We start from the raw sequence: 16,755 nt of genomic DNA on the forward strand, positions 1-16,755 counted from the left end.
CACTCTCAGTGCAGAGCCTGATGTGGGGTCAGTCCCACAATCCTGGGATCATGACCTGAGCCAAAATCAGGAGTCACATACTCAACCAACTGAGCCACCCCAGCACCCCTGTAGGAGTCTTTTATAAAATATAGATATTAACTTTGTCTTCTGAGGTGTTTTAAATGTTTTGTCCCATTCCTTTTAACATTGGGGTATCTTTCATATGAATAAATTTAAAAACATTTTTATGTGGTAAAATCAATTAGCCTGTTATAGCTTCTGTATTTTGTGTTTGCTTAGAGAAGTTGTCCCTACCCTAATGTAATAAATAACATACCTTAGTTTTCCTGCTTTTTTTTCTTTTTACCCCTACACCTTTAATTGAACTGGTATGCATTTTTGTGTATGATGTGAGGCAGAGATCTAAGTTAATTTTTTTCCAAATTGATTTCCAAAATGGCTCTCATTCATTGGTCTCAGTTTGTATGAATAGCCTATTTCACTTATGGAAGGCAGATGAAACACAGGGATAATATGACCCTCAAGGTCGTAAGAGCAAATTCTTACAAGGATTAGGACTAAAACTATTTTTATTAGCTGATCTACGCCACTTTCTTTGTTTCATCGTGTAACATTTTTACCGTAGATTCTAGAAGTTTTGAAAACATCATTTTATTTCCATGATGTTTATTTCAACGGAACTAAGTTCTGTTAATAGGCAGATTAGGATAGCTATGCATGTAGAAAGCCGTCTTGAAAAATAATTGACTTTTGATATTGAGAAGTATCTGTGCTAAACTTAAAGTTTAGATCAGTTGTGCTGAATTCTGATGTATGTGTGGGTAACATTTAGTAGAGTGTATAGCTTTAAACACTGTGTATGTGTGTGTGTGTGTGTGTGTGTATATATATATATGTATATATATGTATATACGTATAGTTTCAATATTGTTGCTTTTAATGAGGTTTATTAACTATTAGTATATCTAATATAATCATTTTCTGAGAATATTTACTTTACAAGCTACTGTAACAAATCAGACAAGCTAAGTTTATTGCCATATAATTACTACATTAAACTCACACAGCATTAATCACATAATGTGTTTAACACAGGGGTAAATATAAAACTATAATGGCTTTTCAAAAAGCAGCATAAGCAGATACTTGCTCGTAGATTGTGTTTGACTATGGTTATTGAAAGCTCATTTCATATGAAATGTTTCCACCCAAGACAGGCTCTTGATTTGGTTTTATTTACGAGACAAGTGATAGTCTAGATGTTTGTAGGCAGATTATTTGTGGTAAATTATCAGTTTTGGTGTACAGTTGACCTTGGAACAGCACAGAAGTTAGGGGCACTGGCCCCCACGCAGTAAAAATTCCCCACATAAGTCTTGACTCCCCCCAAATTTAACTATTTATAACGTACTGTTGACTAGAATCCTTACCGATAACATAAACAATCAATTAATACCTATTTTGTGTGTCATATATTTTATAAAAACTGTATTCTTACAATAAAAGAAGTTAGAGAAAAGACAATGTTTTAAAATTGTAAGGAAGAGAAAGTACATTTACAGTACCATACTGTACTTAGTGAAAACAACCTGCATTTAAGGGGACCTGCACAATTCAAACCTGGGGGGGGGGGGCAACTGTATTAATGAGTTTGACCTCCTTTTTCATTTCTTTATTAAAATCTAGTTTACACACAAGTCTAAACTTTAAATCTCCATGCTCAAATTGACTCATATTCTCAAAAGATATTTGTCTTTAACATGCTGTATGCAATGATTCAACTTTTCTAGTACATTTTTGTTGATTAAATTTTCTTACAACTTTTGGTTCATTTTATGAAATTTCAGCATTAGAAAGAAATCTCTCCGGGCACCTGGGTGGCTCAGTCACCTAAGCATCCCACTTCTGCTCAGGTCACGATCTCACAGTTTGTGGGTTCAAGCCTTGCATTGGGCTCTCTGCTGTCAGCACAGAGCCACTTTGGATTCTCTGTCCCTCCCCTGCTTGCTCTCTCTTTCCCCCTCAAAACTAAATAAACATTTTAAAAAATAAATAAAAACAGATCTCTCAAAGCAGGATCTCAAAGACACAGTTGGACACTCGTGTTCACTGCAGCATTATTCACAGCAGCTAAGCAGTGGAGCAACCTACATGTCCACTGACGATGAACGGATACAGGAAATGTGGGATGTACATACAATGGAATATTATGAAGCCTTCAAAAAGAAGGAAATCCTGTCACATGCTACAATATAGATGAATTTGAAGGGCATTATGCTTACCAAAATAAGCTAATCAGCAAAGAACAAATACTATATGACTCAGCTTAACTTGAAGTCATCTAATGTGAAAATCATAAAAACAGAACATAGAGAAGTGATGATTGCCAAGGGCCAGGGAGAGGGAAGAGAGGGAATTAGTGTTCAATGGGTATAGAGTTTCAGTTCTAGAAGATAAAAAAGGTCTGGAGATCTGTTGCAAAATGATAAGAATATACTTAAAATTCCACTGAGCTTTACAGTTAAAAATGATTCAGATGGTAAATTTAATGTTATGTGTTTTTTACCACAGTAAAAAAAAAGTTAGCAATCAAATTTAAATGTAGTTTATTTTTTTTTATAAAAGAGAAAGCTTATATGCCTTTTAAAAACATTTATTTATTTTTGAGAGAGGGAGAGAGCACAAGCGAGTGGGGGAGGGGCAGAGGGAGAAAGAGAGAGAGAATCCCAAGCAGGCTCCGCGCTGTCAGCACAGAGCCTGACGCAGGGCTCAATCCCATGAACCATGGAATCATGACCTGAGCCAAAACCAAGAGTCAGATGCTTAACTGATTGAGCCAACTGGGCACCCCTAAATGTACTTTAAATGCAAAAGACAGCCTGGATTTCAAAGACTTAATACCCAAAAAAAAGGATGTAAAATTAATAATATCGATTTTATGTTGAGATAATAATCTTTTATATATGTTGTATTAAATAAAGCATACATATTAAATTTAAATCTCATTTTATAATGTGTTATATAGACAGCATCCCCTTTTTAGGGATTGTTGGTAGAATTAATTATATCAATTCCTATATTTCAGCTCTCTTGGGGTGCCTTTTTTTTTTATTTCTCTTTTTCAAGGGAAAATCTGCTCAGAGCTTGCATGGGAGGCCTATATGGAAATCAAAGTGTTGAAGACAGTTTTATATTGATTTGGAGAGAAGAATGTGATTTATGGAATCAACATTGCTCTTTATACTCTTCTGTGGTGTAATACGACTTTATGCTGGAGGTGCTGTTTTTTAAATGTCTTAACTCCAATATCGTGATTAAATTCTCTTCTTCCTAATTACATTCTTCCCAACTTAAATGTCTAGTTATAAAATACCCTTTTAATTTTTCTGAATTATTAATTATACAGACCTTTCATTAAGTCTAACAGCTTGTCCTTACCTTATCTTTATTTCTGCTCCTACTCTGACTCATTAACTTACAGCTCCGTCTTCCTCAGAATCATCTCATACTGCGGTGCAACTTTATTCTCCCTCAGTTTATTCTCCCCCAGTCTCTATACTAAGAGTAGGGCGTTCCTTGTTTTATATTTAGCCACCAAATTTAACACTAAGTTCTTTGGGAACCATTCTTCTGAGTTCTTTTAAAAAAAAATAGGCAGCTCTATAGTATTTCCTAAAAACAAAACAAAGAAGAAGAGGAAGAAGAAGAAGAGGAAGAAGAAGAAGAAGAAGAAGAAGAAGAAGAAGAAGAAGAAGAAGAAGAAGAAGAAGAAGAAAAGAAAAAATATTTCCAAGTCACTTGTTTTATACATAATTATCTTCACAATACAAACCTTGGTATTTGGCCATTAGGAAAGAGGGGTGTTGTTGTGTTGTTTTGTTTTTTAACATTTTCTGTATTCTACCATGAGTTTTTCACCAGCGTGTTTTCTTTAAACCACTGAAATATGTACATATTGAAATAAATGTACTAAGAAGTACCAAATTGAACTCTGTAAACTTAGTCATTACACAGCAGTAAGCTGGACATCAGAAGAATAGTTGGGTTTCTATATAATCTTTTTAATTATTTTGAAGAGAAAGGAAATGAGTTTTATTTTCAAGTTAATTGGTGTTTTGAAAATGCCACAAAGTGGTTCAATAGATGATAGTTATGCTCATGGAATTTTTGCTGCTGGGAATTTTAGCATAACCGTAAACATTTTGTACTACGTCTTTGGGAAACTGTCACTTGCTAATAAATTTTGTAATATGCATTGGAGTTACTTAAAAAATTAATTCTCAGGGCGCCTGGGTGGCTCAGTCAGTTACACGTCTGACTCTTGGATTTGGCTTGGGTCATGATCTCATGGTTCGTGGGTTCAAGCCCCACATTGGGCTCTGCGCTGGTAGTGCGTATCCTGCTTGGGATTCTCTGTCTCTCCCTCTCTCTGCCCTTCCCTTGTTTGCACGCACTCTCTCTCTCTCTCAAAATAAATAAACATAAAAATTAATTCTCTCAAAAAATTGCCTTCCCTCCCCAGTCTCAGAATCATACATAATAAATTCTGAATTATATCTTATGAGGTTTCTCTTTGGTGTCTGGGCCGTGGATTAATTACAATAGGAGTAACTTCAGGAATTATGTGTTTCCTAGTTGAAAATGACTTCAAACTCTGAGGGCTGCTACTACTTACAGGTTCATTGATGACTTTAACCAACAGTGCATAGGGTACATCATGCAGCTCTTAGAAAACTGCGGTTAAGTTAATAATAGTCTTAATTCTGTAGCTTATATTTTTCTTATGGACAAATAACTGACTTTATGAAAAAACATTACTCAAAAGGCAGGATGTATTTGTCCAGTTCCTTGAAATTGGTGTTTTAAGGCCTCGTTTTGGAGATGTTATTGTCATGAAGTTGTAAAATGTTTTCAAATTTTTAAATAGTGTGATGTAAATACAGGTGAAGAAATAACACATTCAGCTGCAAGAATCTCCAGGGGTGTCATGAAGAGAAGCTGGTGTTTATTTCTCCCCCAAATGTTCTGATCACTAGGCGGTGTGGATACAAGTTCTGCCCTGAGCACTCTGCCTGGGTTCCCTTCCTGCCAGCTGTGTCTGTGGGCTGAAGTTTGGGCTGAAGTAGAGGTGAATTGAATGGCAGAGAGGAGGCACAACATGATGATGGCAGGCAGTGAAACGTCAGGTTAAGGCTTTTTGCTAAATCTTCAGCTCTGCAAGGATAGAGACTTTTGTCATCTTGGTCACTGCCAGTGGCACATACAAAATGTCAATAAATATAAATATATAAATATGTTGAATGAATGAAAATGTCTGAGTGTTAAGAAACCCTCCCTGGTCTACACACTCACTTTGAAACTCTGAGGTGGAGCTATTAAAAATCCTAACCCCAGAATATTTTTTATAAGCCGAAGAAAAGTGAATTGCTAGTATATCATGTTTGACTTTATATTCAGTGCTTTCTTTTTTTTTTTTTTTAAGTTTGTGTTTTTTGTTTTTGTTTTTTTTTTTTTTTGGAAAGAGGGAGAGAGAGAGAGAGAGAAAGAAGGCATGTGCAAGTAGGAGAGAGAGAGAGAGAGAGAGAGAGAGAGAGAATCCCAAGCAGGCTCAGCACTGTCAGTGAGGGGCCCAGCTGAGGGCTCAAATTCATGAACCATGAGATCACAACCAGAGCTGAAATCAGAGTCAGACACTTAACTGACTGAGCCATGCAGGTGCCCCTGTATTCAATGCTTTCTTGAGGGTATTCCAACAGACCTGATTTTATCACTATTCTTTAGGTGTCTCTATCTATGAGACAGTTGTTGGTTATTGTTTATTTGGCAGAAGATGCCTTTTTCCTTGTTTCTGAGGTCCTCCATAAGATGCCTTTAGCCTACCTATGCATATTGTTTCTATCGTTTAAAGGTCCTTGGGCACCTGGCTGGCTCAGTCAGTAGAGCATGTGACTCTTGATCTCAGGGTCATGAGTTTAAGCCCCACGTTGGTCACAGAGCTTACTTTAAAAAAACAAACTAGGGGCCCCTGGGTGGCTTAGTCGGTTTTGTGTCCAGTTCCTTGGCTTGGCTCAGATCATGATCTCACAGTAAGTGAGTTTGTGCCCTACATGGGGTTCTGTGTTGACAGTGCAGAGCCTGCTAGGGATTCATTCATTCTCTCTGTCTCTCTCCACCCCCGCAAAATAAATAAATGGAAAATTTTTAATAATCAATCAATTAGTCAATGAGAGGGTCTTTCTACCCCTGTCCAGTGGCCCCCTGTAAGGCTTCCATGCATAGCTCATTTCCTTCTCCATTAGATGCTTCTGTTGAGGCAGAGACCCTTCTTTCTGACCAGGAGCGAATCTAGGTTTTTGGGAATGCTCTTTAAGGAAAAGAGAATTAATTCAAATATGAGTTGTACAAAAGTGAACATTTATTTACAACGAGGAAAGAAAACCACACACACAAAAAATGGCGACTTTTAAGAAGTGGACAAATAGAAAATTCAGAAAAATAGCACTAGCATTTGTATTCACTACTTAACACATCACTGTGAAACTTTTTTCTCTACATTTTTTGGCTGCATAGTCTTTTTTGCCCCTTTATGTTACAATGGTTCTGTGATATTTTCTAGAAAGAGACTAGAAAGATAATTCATTGTTTATTATATAGCATGGTTGACCACAGTAGGGTTTTTCATAATGACGAATCAACAAAGTTCCTTTCATCCTCACAACTTGTTATTAGTAACATTATATACATTTTTGAGATTGTTATCAACTTTGGGGAAATCTCTGTCAAGTATCCTTTATATTGTAAGGCTTCACTTTTTCTTGTACATTGGCTACCCTGTAATACTCTGAATTGACACATTTACATCATGATATGATCTGGCCCTGCACACTTCTGTCATGATACAGAGTAAGTTGGCCCAATGTCATCTTTGTATGCTAGGGTGGTTAACAGTAATTCGACCATACACAGAAGTGCTAAGAACCACGTGAATATATTCCACTAAACCCAAAATGGATTTGTCTCTAGTATAACTTTCCCTTTATGGATCCCCCAAATGCCTGCAGCCATGAGGGGAAAGCTGAGATGGAAAGAGACTGTGGTTTTAACAGTATGGGTTAAGAGTAATGAATGTATCTTGTCTTTGCACACTTTATAAAAAGTGTCATTAGAACAAAGTTGGACTAGTCACACTTCCTAATTTCAAAATATATTACAAAGCTACAGCAACCAAAACAATGCGATACTGGCATAAAGACAGGCAAATAGACAAATGTAATAGAATAGAAAGCCCAGAAATAAACACTCACATATAAGGTCAAATGATCTTTGACAAGGGTACCCAGACCACCCAATGGGGAATGAAGGAGAGTCTTTTCAACAAATGGTGTTGGGAACACTGGCTACCCACTTGCAGAAGAATGAAGATGGCCCTTTGTCTCACACACCATATATAAAAATTAAATGAAAATGGATTAAAGACCTAAGCTTAAGACCTAAAACTATAAAACTGTTTGAAGAAAATACAGGAGAAAAGCTTTGTGACATTGGACTTGGCAGTGATTTCTTGGATGTGACACCGAAAGTCAGGCAAGGCAGACAGATGAGACTACATCAAATTTTTAAAATTTTGTGCATCAAAAGACCCAATCCATAGAGTGAAAAGGCACCCTACAGAATGGGAGAAAATATCTGCAAATCATATATCTGATAAGGGGTTACTATCCAGAATATGTAGAGAACTACAACTCAACAACAACAAAAATTGTATAACCTGATTAAAAAATGGGCAAAGGGTTTTTGAATAGACATTTCTCCAAGAATATATAAATGGCCTATAAGCATATGAAAAGACACTCAACATCACTAATCATCAAAGAAGTGCAAATCAAAACCACAGTGAGATACCACCAGGATGACTACTATCAAAAAAACCCAAAAATCAAAACCCAGAAACAAAAACGCCAAAAAACCCAGAAAATAACAAGTGTTGGCAAAGAAATTGAAACCTTTGTGCACTGTTGGTGGGATTATAAAATCAGGTGACTACTGTGGAAGACAATATAGAGATTCCTTAAAAAATAAAAACTAGAGCTACCGTATGAGCCAGGAATCCCCCTTCTGGGTATGTATCCAAAAGAATTGAGATGTTTGCATATGCATATTCGTAGAGAAATAGCCAAGAGGTGAAAGCACCCCAAGTGTTCACTGGCGGCTGAATGGATAAACAAAAGATGGCATATGCATACACTGGAATATTAGTCAGCCATGAAAAAAGGAGATCCTATCATATATCAACATGGATGGACCTGGAGAATATTATGTTAAGTGAAACAAGCCAGTCACAAAAAGCTAAATACAGGATGATTCCACTTAAAGGAGGTATCTAAAGTAGTCAAATTTATATAAATAGAAAATAAAATGGTGGTTACCGGGGGCTGGGGGGAGAGGAAAAAGAGGAGTTGTTTAGTGGGTATAGAATGTCAGATTTGCAAGATGAAACAGCTCTAAGTATCTGGAGATCCGTTTCACAACCATGTGAGTATACTTACCAGTACTGAACTGTACAACTGGTTAAGATGGTAAATGTTATGTTATGTGTATTTTACCACAATAAAAAGGAGGAGGAGAAACACATTGCAGCAGAAAAAAAGCAGAGAGAGATCATTTGGGAACAGTGCTCAAATGGAGCTTTGGGAGAGCCCCGTGACAATGAGGGGTCCTGCAGCTTAAGCTTCCTTAGCTTCATACTGACGCATCTGTTTTGACCATTCTGGTCCTGCCCTTCCTTTGAAGTACAGCTCCACTGATCTGTAGTGTCCATATTTTCTAACTCTTATGTCTCCTAGGCTGGAACTGTACAGTTAACAATTTATCTCACACTTTCTTGTTGACTATGCTGTGTACGTGTTTTATCTTCCAATTATAGGTTTTTAAGTGTTACGTTCTTTCACACCCTGCAAATACTTAGGTTTGTAGTATTCATCCGTTTATTCCTTTGCTTATATGTTTGGTCCTTCATCCAACAAACATTCATTGAATTCCTCCTGTGTACTAGATCCAGAAGTAAAAGCCACATTCTGATGCAGCGTTGGCTATTTTCACCTTCTGATTTTGTTGGGGTTAAGAATCCTGAAAAGCTTGGGGCACCTGGGTGGCTGGCTCAGTTGGTTAAGCATCCGACTTTGGCTCAGGTCACGATCTCTCAATTCGTGGACTTGAGTCCTGTGTTGGGCTCTGTGCTGACAGCTCAGATCCTGGAGCCTGCTTCAGATTCTGTGTCTCCCTCTCTCTCTGCTCCTCCCCAACTCGCACTCTGTCTCTCTCTCTCAAAAATAAATAAACAACAACAACAAAAAAAGAATCCTGAAAAGCTTGGCTTTTCCGTTTATACCATTTCTTGTTAGCCTTTGTTGTTGCCATCATTTGACAGTACTGGAAGTTGATAAAACTTAGAAAAAAGTCTTTGCCTTTCTTGTGTTCTCTACATAGCAAATTCCTACTCATTCTTTAGACTGTGTTCAAAATCTCATATCCCCTGTGAAATCTTTCCTGACTCTCCCAGAAGTTAGTTCTTTGTAATCCCATGGCATAACTATGTTATATCTCTGTTCTTTAATTATGGCACTTACCATGCTATATTTTAATTATGGATTTACCTGCCTCTGTCCTTCAGGGTGTTAGCAACCATTCTTTTTATCGCTCAGGGCCTGGCTGTAGCACAGTATGTAATACATAGTGGATGCTTTAAAAAAGGAGAGAGGAGGGGCGCCTGGGTGGCTCAGTTGTTTCAGCGTCCAACTTCAGTTCGGGTCATCATCTCGCTGTTCCCTAGTTTGAGCCCCACATGGGACTCTGTGCTGACAGCTTGGGGCCTGGAGCCTGTTTCGGATTCTGTGTGTGTGTCTCTCTCTCCCTCTCCCTCTCTCTCTCTCTCTCTCTCTCTCTCTGCCCCTCCCCCACTCTGTCCTTCTTTCTCAAGGGTAAATATTTAAAAAAAAAAAAAAGAAAAGAAAAAAAGGTTCTTGACTGCATGAATGAATGATGGGTCCAGAATTTGGAGTCTTATTCTTGAAAGAGTTGATTGGCCTTACTGGATTTCATGGTCACAAATTTCATTCTTAACAACAACCATTTATCTTATGACAATTACTTGTACCTTTTAAATATAGTGTATACTTTTCTCCACCTCTCCTACCTCAGCTGGTCCCTTCTTGGTCCTCTATACTATATTCTCTATATACAAGCCAGGATGAGTTTTCTAAACATAAATCTGATTCTGTCTCTCCTAAAGTGATGGTGGTAAGACCTCTGAAGCCTTGAAATGCATACTTAGGGAGGTTTTGGAGACTTTGCCCCTCTTTGTAGGAAACCTATTAAAAGGCACCCACATTCCATATTAAACATGTGGTTTTATTTATTTTTGCTATCACATGTTTACAGAATATTGATAATTTTGTTTCTGAAATTCTTTGGCTACAAATAACTGACTTAATTTATAATTACCTAAGATTTTTTAATAGCTAACATTTTTAGAAATTTTTGCAAAGTGAGAATTATTTTCAAATGTAATGAAAATGTTATAAATCCTAAATTTAACAGTGAATGAAAATCCTGTGTTTTTATGTTTTTGAGGACATTTAAGCATTTATTAATTTTTATGATTATAGTTTTCTTTTTGTGTCTTGGACTTATAAATATATTTTTTCAGGTCCTAACCATTTGCCTAGGCCCCTGAGAAGCTGGTAGGTGGAGAATGAGTCATGGATAAAATTGTGCAGTTCAGCCTCCTGTTTTAACATTCTTCTGTGGCTTTGAAGTGCCTGGGTGGCTCAATGGTTAAGCACCCAACTTTGGCTCAGGTCATGATCTCACGGTCTGTGAGTTCAAGCCCCAAGTCTGGCTCTTTGCTGACAGCTCAGAGCCTGGAGCCTGCTTCGGATTCTGTGTGTCCCTCTCTCTCTGCACCTCCCTTGCTGTCTCTCTCTCTCAAAAATAAATAAGCATTAAAATTCTTCTGTGACTTTCCACTATTCCTCTTTTTTTTTTTTTTTTAAATGCTTTTTTATTTTTGAGAGCACATGAGTGGGGTAGGGGCAAGAGAGAGAGAGACAGAAGATCTGAAGTGGGCTCTGTGCTGACAGCAAGGAGCCCGATGTGGGGCTGGAACTCATGAACTGTGAGGTTCAACCTGAGCCAAAGTTGGACGCTCAACTGACTGAGCCACCCAGATACCCCAACTTTCCACAATTCTTAAAATACTGTGGCCTGAAAGACTCAGTATGATCTAGCCCTTCCTACCTCCCCAAGTTTATCTTACACCTCTCTCGCCTGCTCACCTTTCCTAGCCTCCTGGTCATCCCTCTTGTTCTTTTAAAAACTCAAGGGGTGAGGCACCTGAGTGGTTCAGTCAGTTGAGTGTCCCACTCTTGGTTTCTGTCCCATTCTTGGTTTCAGCTCAGGTTATAATATCACAGTTTCATGGGTTTGAGCCCCGAGTCTGGCTCTGTGCTGCCAGTGGAAAGCCTGCTTGGGATTCTCTCTCTCTCTGTCTCTCTGTCTCTCTCTCTCTCGCTCTTTCTCACTCTCGCTCTCTCTCTGCCCCTCCCCTCCCCACACTGCCTCTGTCTCTCTCAAAATAAATAAATAAACTTAATTTTTTTTTTTTTTTAAACTCAAAGGATTGCTTTTCAACTGAGCTTAAATGTGCTGCCTGAGATAAGCCTTCCCTAATCACCTTATCTAAAGTGAGCCTTCTTCAGGCATTCTGTATCCCAACAAACTCTGGATTTCCTTATCAGTGATATCCTTCTCCCATAAGGATGTTGGCTCCACATACACAAGAACCTTTCTAGTTTGCCTTACTGACTCAACTAGCACATAGAAAGCATTTAGCACGTACTTGTTGAACACATGAAGTTATTTATGTTAATAGATTTTATAATTTAACCATCCTTGCATTGTTGGTATAAATTTTACATGATCATAATGAACTATTCTCTTAAAACTGCTCAATTCTATTTGTTGATACTTTACTTAGGATTTTTATATTTGTCTCCACAAGTGAAGATTGGTCTATAGTTTTATTTTTCATATCATCTCAGTCCAGATGGATATCAAGAATAGGTTAGCCATATAGAAGAAATGAGGAAGCTTTCTCTTTTGTCTCCATAAATTTGGAAATAGTAGGAATGACATAGAAATTATCTGATAGAAGTTTGGTAGAATTTGCCCAGAAAACCGTTTGTGTCTGATGTAGTTTTACTGGCTACTTCTTTGAATATTTTACAGATTTCTGCTGTGGGTTTTTATTGTTGTTTTCATAACTGTTTTTGAGTTGATTTTAGTAATTTCTGTTTTTCTTGACTGTCATGCGTTTTATTTTATTTTCAAGTTTATTGATGTCAAGTTATGTGTAATTCTCTCACAATTTAAAAACTATTCCCAAATCTGTAATTATAATATCTTCTTTCTGAGCCCTAATGTTAATTTATGACCTCTCTCTTTTTCCTAAATTTGATCAGATTTTCTAAAGGATTACCTACCTATATATTTTAAAACAAAAAAGGTGTTTGTTTTCTTGATTCAGTCTACCCTTTTTTGACGATTGCTTTATGTTTATGCTTTTGCCATTGTTAATTTATTTTTGGTTTGTTACTTGTTTTCTAGATTGTTGAGTTAAAAGTTCAGTTCATTATTTTTTAATCTTCTTTCCTAAGAAAAATATTTTAGTACCGGGGTGCCTGGGTAGCTCAGTTGGTTAAGCATCTGACTCTTGATTTTGGCTCAAGTCATGATCTCAGTTTGTGAGTTCAAGCCCTGCGTTGGGGCTCTGCTGTGACAGTGTGGACCCTGCTTGGGATTCTCTCTCTCTCTGCCCCTCCCCCATGTGCGTGTGTGCTTTCTCTCTCAAAACAAATTAATTAATTAATTAATTTAAAAAAATTTTTTTTTTTTTTAGTATATAGTTACCAAAGGTGCCAACTTTGAAAGAGAACACCCATTTGAGTATATAAGTTCTGGTATTTTTGTTTAAAAAAAGTAATCTTTTTTATTACTTTGTATACTCATCTTGTAATGATATAATTTAAAAACACTGTTTTATGGTTAATATAAAAAAAGTACAATAAATATATCACAGAGTCCAAAATGTCTGGAAATACAATGAAAATAACATTTTTTAAATGTTTATTTATTTTTGAGAGCGCACAGACGCGTGTGCAAGTAGGGGAGAGGCAGAGAGAGAGAGGGACAAAGGATCCAAAGTGGGCCCCAGGCGGACAGCAGAAAGCCCAATTTAGGGCTCGAACCCGGGAACCACCAGATCAAGACCTGGGCTAAATTCGGATGCCTGACCGACTGAGCTACTCACGTGCCCCTGAAAATAAAGTATTTATTTCAGTTGTTTCTTCAGTGAGCAAGTGGACTAATTGCTTTAAGGTTAGCGGTATCTCACAAAACAAAGCTGTCTAGAGGTTGAAGAAAACCTATCGATCGTATTATTTGAAAATAGAACTAATATTTGTTTCTAAATGTGTTCGTATTTTCTGGCTTTTTATGTAGCTTGCTTAACACTCACAAGGTAACATACATACATATATATATATATATATATATAATATTTTGTATTGGGGATTGGAGACTTAACAAAATTATAAAGACATTAAACAAGGGAGCATCACAAATGAAAACAAGGCAGCTATATGATCTCCATGCATTTTAACATGTTGAGCATGCTCCACGTAAGTAAGCTTTCCGTAACTCAGCTGGAAGGCATTGGAAGGATAAAAATAGACTAAATATTCAAAATTTCCATCCATGGAGTTTCCTGCTTTTGCCTACATCTCAATTGTCTGTCTGGGTCCTGGCTCTTGCTCTACTTGGGGCTGCGCTAAGACAGTGGAAGCATTTACACCATAAATATTCAAGCTGCCACATCGTTGAGGCGTTGGCCTCCGCCTGCCCTAAAACAGCCCCTTTCCTGTTCTTCCATCGGAGTGGAAAAATCAAGGGAGGGAGGGAGGCTGTACAGGATGATAAACATGTGAGATTTAGGAAGGGTTCATAGGTTCCTTTTCGAGGAATGCCAGGCTTACAGAATCCATGGGTTCTCTGCTGGATGGCACATCAGATTACCCTTGGTCAGCCGCGTTCATTTGGGAGACTCACACTGTGGAATCCCACCTTTTTTGGTTTATAGAGATAGATGGAGTCTGACAGGGTTTTGCCTGCTTTCTATCATTTATTTCCTAAGCCGTCCAACTCCTTAGAATAAATAGATGGAGGTGAGTTTCTGGAAACCATGTGACTTCCGTTCTTTATAGTTGGATGGCAGATTTCCTGCTGCCCAGCACTTCTGAATGGAAGTCCAAGTAATTCCTTCATTCGTTTATTCACCTACTATGTGGGGCCTCACACAGCAATGGAGGAAGATGTGGTAAATACACATCTTATACACACTGGGGGAGATCAACCATAAGCAAATTCTCACGCAAAAATTAATCGCAGTTATGAGCAATGCTGTGAAGAAGGAATAAAGGACGTTACTGGAGTGTTGAACAGGAAAACCTGGTCTCGCCTGGAAGGGTCAAGAAAGCCTTCCTGGAGTAATGGATTACTTTTGAGACGGCAAGGATAAGATAAACAGAACTGCTAAAAGAAAGAAGCCAAGTGCAGAGTTTTAGAGTTGAAAGGAACCGAAGATAGCATCTAGTGATGTCCAGTCTTTACAGTCCCCGAGTGAGAAAAGGCTCGGGAGGTAAAGGGATTTGCCTAACGAAACCTGTGCAGCCTGTTAGCCCCAGAGCTAGACACACAAACCCTGCGTGGATTTCTTCGGTGGGTGGGTGTAACAAGATGTATATAGCAAGGAGAAGGGACTTGGGGATTGGGGAAAGCAGGTAGGTGTTTAATTTCCTGCTTACTGCTGTCAGCTGCAGAGCCCTTTCCTCAGGTGGGAGAGGGGATTAAAGAAGGCTGGAATCTGCCAGATCCTGGAGGAAGTCAGCTTGGTAGCCGCAGCATAGTTTTTATGGGGGGGGGGGGGGGGGAGTGTCAGATACACATGCACCAAAAACGATAAATGTGGGAAACCAACCCCTGTTCTGCTTCTGTCTAGCTGTGTGATTTGAGGTAAGTCACTTAACTTCTCTGAATTGCCAGTCTCCGTTTCTACTTTGGTGTTTCCCTTTGGTCTTCTCCTGTGCATTTTAGGAGCTTGCCGGAGATCAGTTGTGCCCTATATTTCACCTTAATCTTTAAAAACTAGTCTCCTGTTTGGCTGAAGCATTGTTTAAGCCCCCTTTTAAAGAGCAGTTTGCCAGCCCATGCTTGCCCAAACAGCCAAAGAACTGTAGCAAGCAAGTCAACCTCCAGGATCTGCAAAAATCGCTCGCAACTGAGCATATTTCTATAAACCAATAAAGGTTTTTCTATTTTGTTCATCTGTTACCCTTATGCTGTTGCCACTTTCACATTCATTGCGTGTAGGCGGAGAGCAGGAGATAACAGCATTTCACAAATGAAAGTGAGTGGAAAAGGGCTGCTTTCCCTTTAAGGCAGTTCCATTTCCCCAGCTCCCTCCCCTTTCCTGATTGACAGACCTACCCGAAGTCACATGATCCGCCTCTATTTGAAGGTCACAAAAAGCTGCTTCCTTTAGAGACAGAGGGGGAGAGAGAGAGCAAGAGGGAGAGTGAGTGAGAGAGTTAGTTCAAGCCAAAATGGCCGACAGAGTCTCTGCTGGTTTCTGAATATTTAAAATACAAAAAAACAGATAGACAAAAAGAAATCATTTTTTGGACCTTTTTTCATTTCCATTTCTACCTTGTATGCCTCAATTTGCTGGATTTAAGCACTGCTGCACTTTATGAGGTTGGTAAATATTTTCAATTTTTTTAAACCAATTGATTTATATGGATCTTGTCTAACCGTTTTCACTAGTGCTGTTGCAAATGGACATTTGTCTAGCATGGAGACTGGCTTCAGACATTTCGTGAATCTGTGTAAATCAGACCCGTGATGTACTTTTGGTTCGGCATTTTAGAAATGGAAAAGCCTTGGTAGAATATTAAATTTTGAAGTGATTTAATTGCACTTTTAATTTATATACAGATTTTCATCATCATTTCTGTGTTGCAAATCAATGAAACTACGAGTAACTGGAAATTTGATATTTACAAAGAGGTTTTTAAAAAACACAGACCTCTCCCTGCCCCCTTAAATCTGCTGCAAAAATTTGCATAAATATAAATGGGTTTGCATTCTTTCGGCTGCTAAGGCCGACAAAGGATCTGGGAGGGCAAGCACAACCATGGAAAGCCTTTTTTTTTTTTTTTTTTTTTTTTTAATTTCTTTAAAGCTAGGCCATCCTTCCTAGAGAGATGTAAAACCTAAAATAAGACCTGATACATTTTAAACATCAGGCTGGGGGCGAGTGAACACCAGGAGGTTTGGGGTTTGTAGATTCCCCTGCTTGAAAACCTCCCAAGCAATGTGTGGGTCACCCGTCTCTTCTCGGCGCGCGCTCATTTACACCGGGTCTCTGTGTGTGTTCTCAAATGTGCAGCCAGATGCGCTTTTATTTTGATCGTGGTTCGAACCAAGTGGTAGGACTGTCTTGTAAACATGGTGTTTTAAAGATCTAAACAGCTATTCACCCCACCAGGAATGAATTCTTTATCAGTTTCTCCCTGTAGATTGGCCTTCTCCATTTCTCACGGGTTACAAATTTTTGTTTCATTTTGTACAGATGAACTG

The 16,755-nt window shown here is 38.3% G+C and overlaps 1 protein-coding gene across 11 annotated transcripts in view; it reads left to right on the plus strand.

The window, feature by feature from the left end:
- TNRC6B (trinucleotide repeat containing adaptor 6B) overlaps positions 1-16,755 on the plus strand; it is a 251,022-nt gene that overhangs the window by 97,655 nt on the left and 136,612 nt on the right. The window contains exon 1 of one of the 11 annotated variants that reach the window (XM_027070664.2): positions 6,217-15,870. The exons of 9 other annotated variants lie outside the window; for them this stretch is intronic. In XM_027070664.2, the coding sequence (XP_026926465.1) occupies positions 15,866-15,870 (5 nt within the window). In that variant the 5' untranslated portion in view covers positions 6,217-15,865. Of the gene's footprint in view, positions 1-6,216; positions 15,871-16,755 lie in introns of those variants that run through there. One more of the 11 variants, XM_053226836.1, reaches the window with a different exon arrangement.

The sequence above is a fragment of the Acinonyx jubatus genome, chromosome B4 (assembly GCF_027475565.1).
Source record: "Acinonyx jubatus isolate Ajub_Pintada_27869175 chromosome B4, VMU_Ajub_asm_v1.0, whole genome shotgun sequence".
In the NCBI taxonomy this organism is placed as follows: domain Eukaryota; kingdom Metazoa; phylum Chordata; class Mammalia; order Carnivora; family Felidae; genus Acinonyx; species Acinonyx jubatus.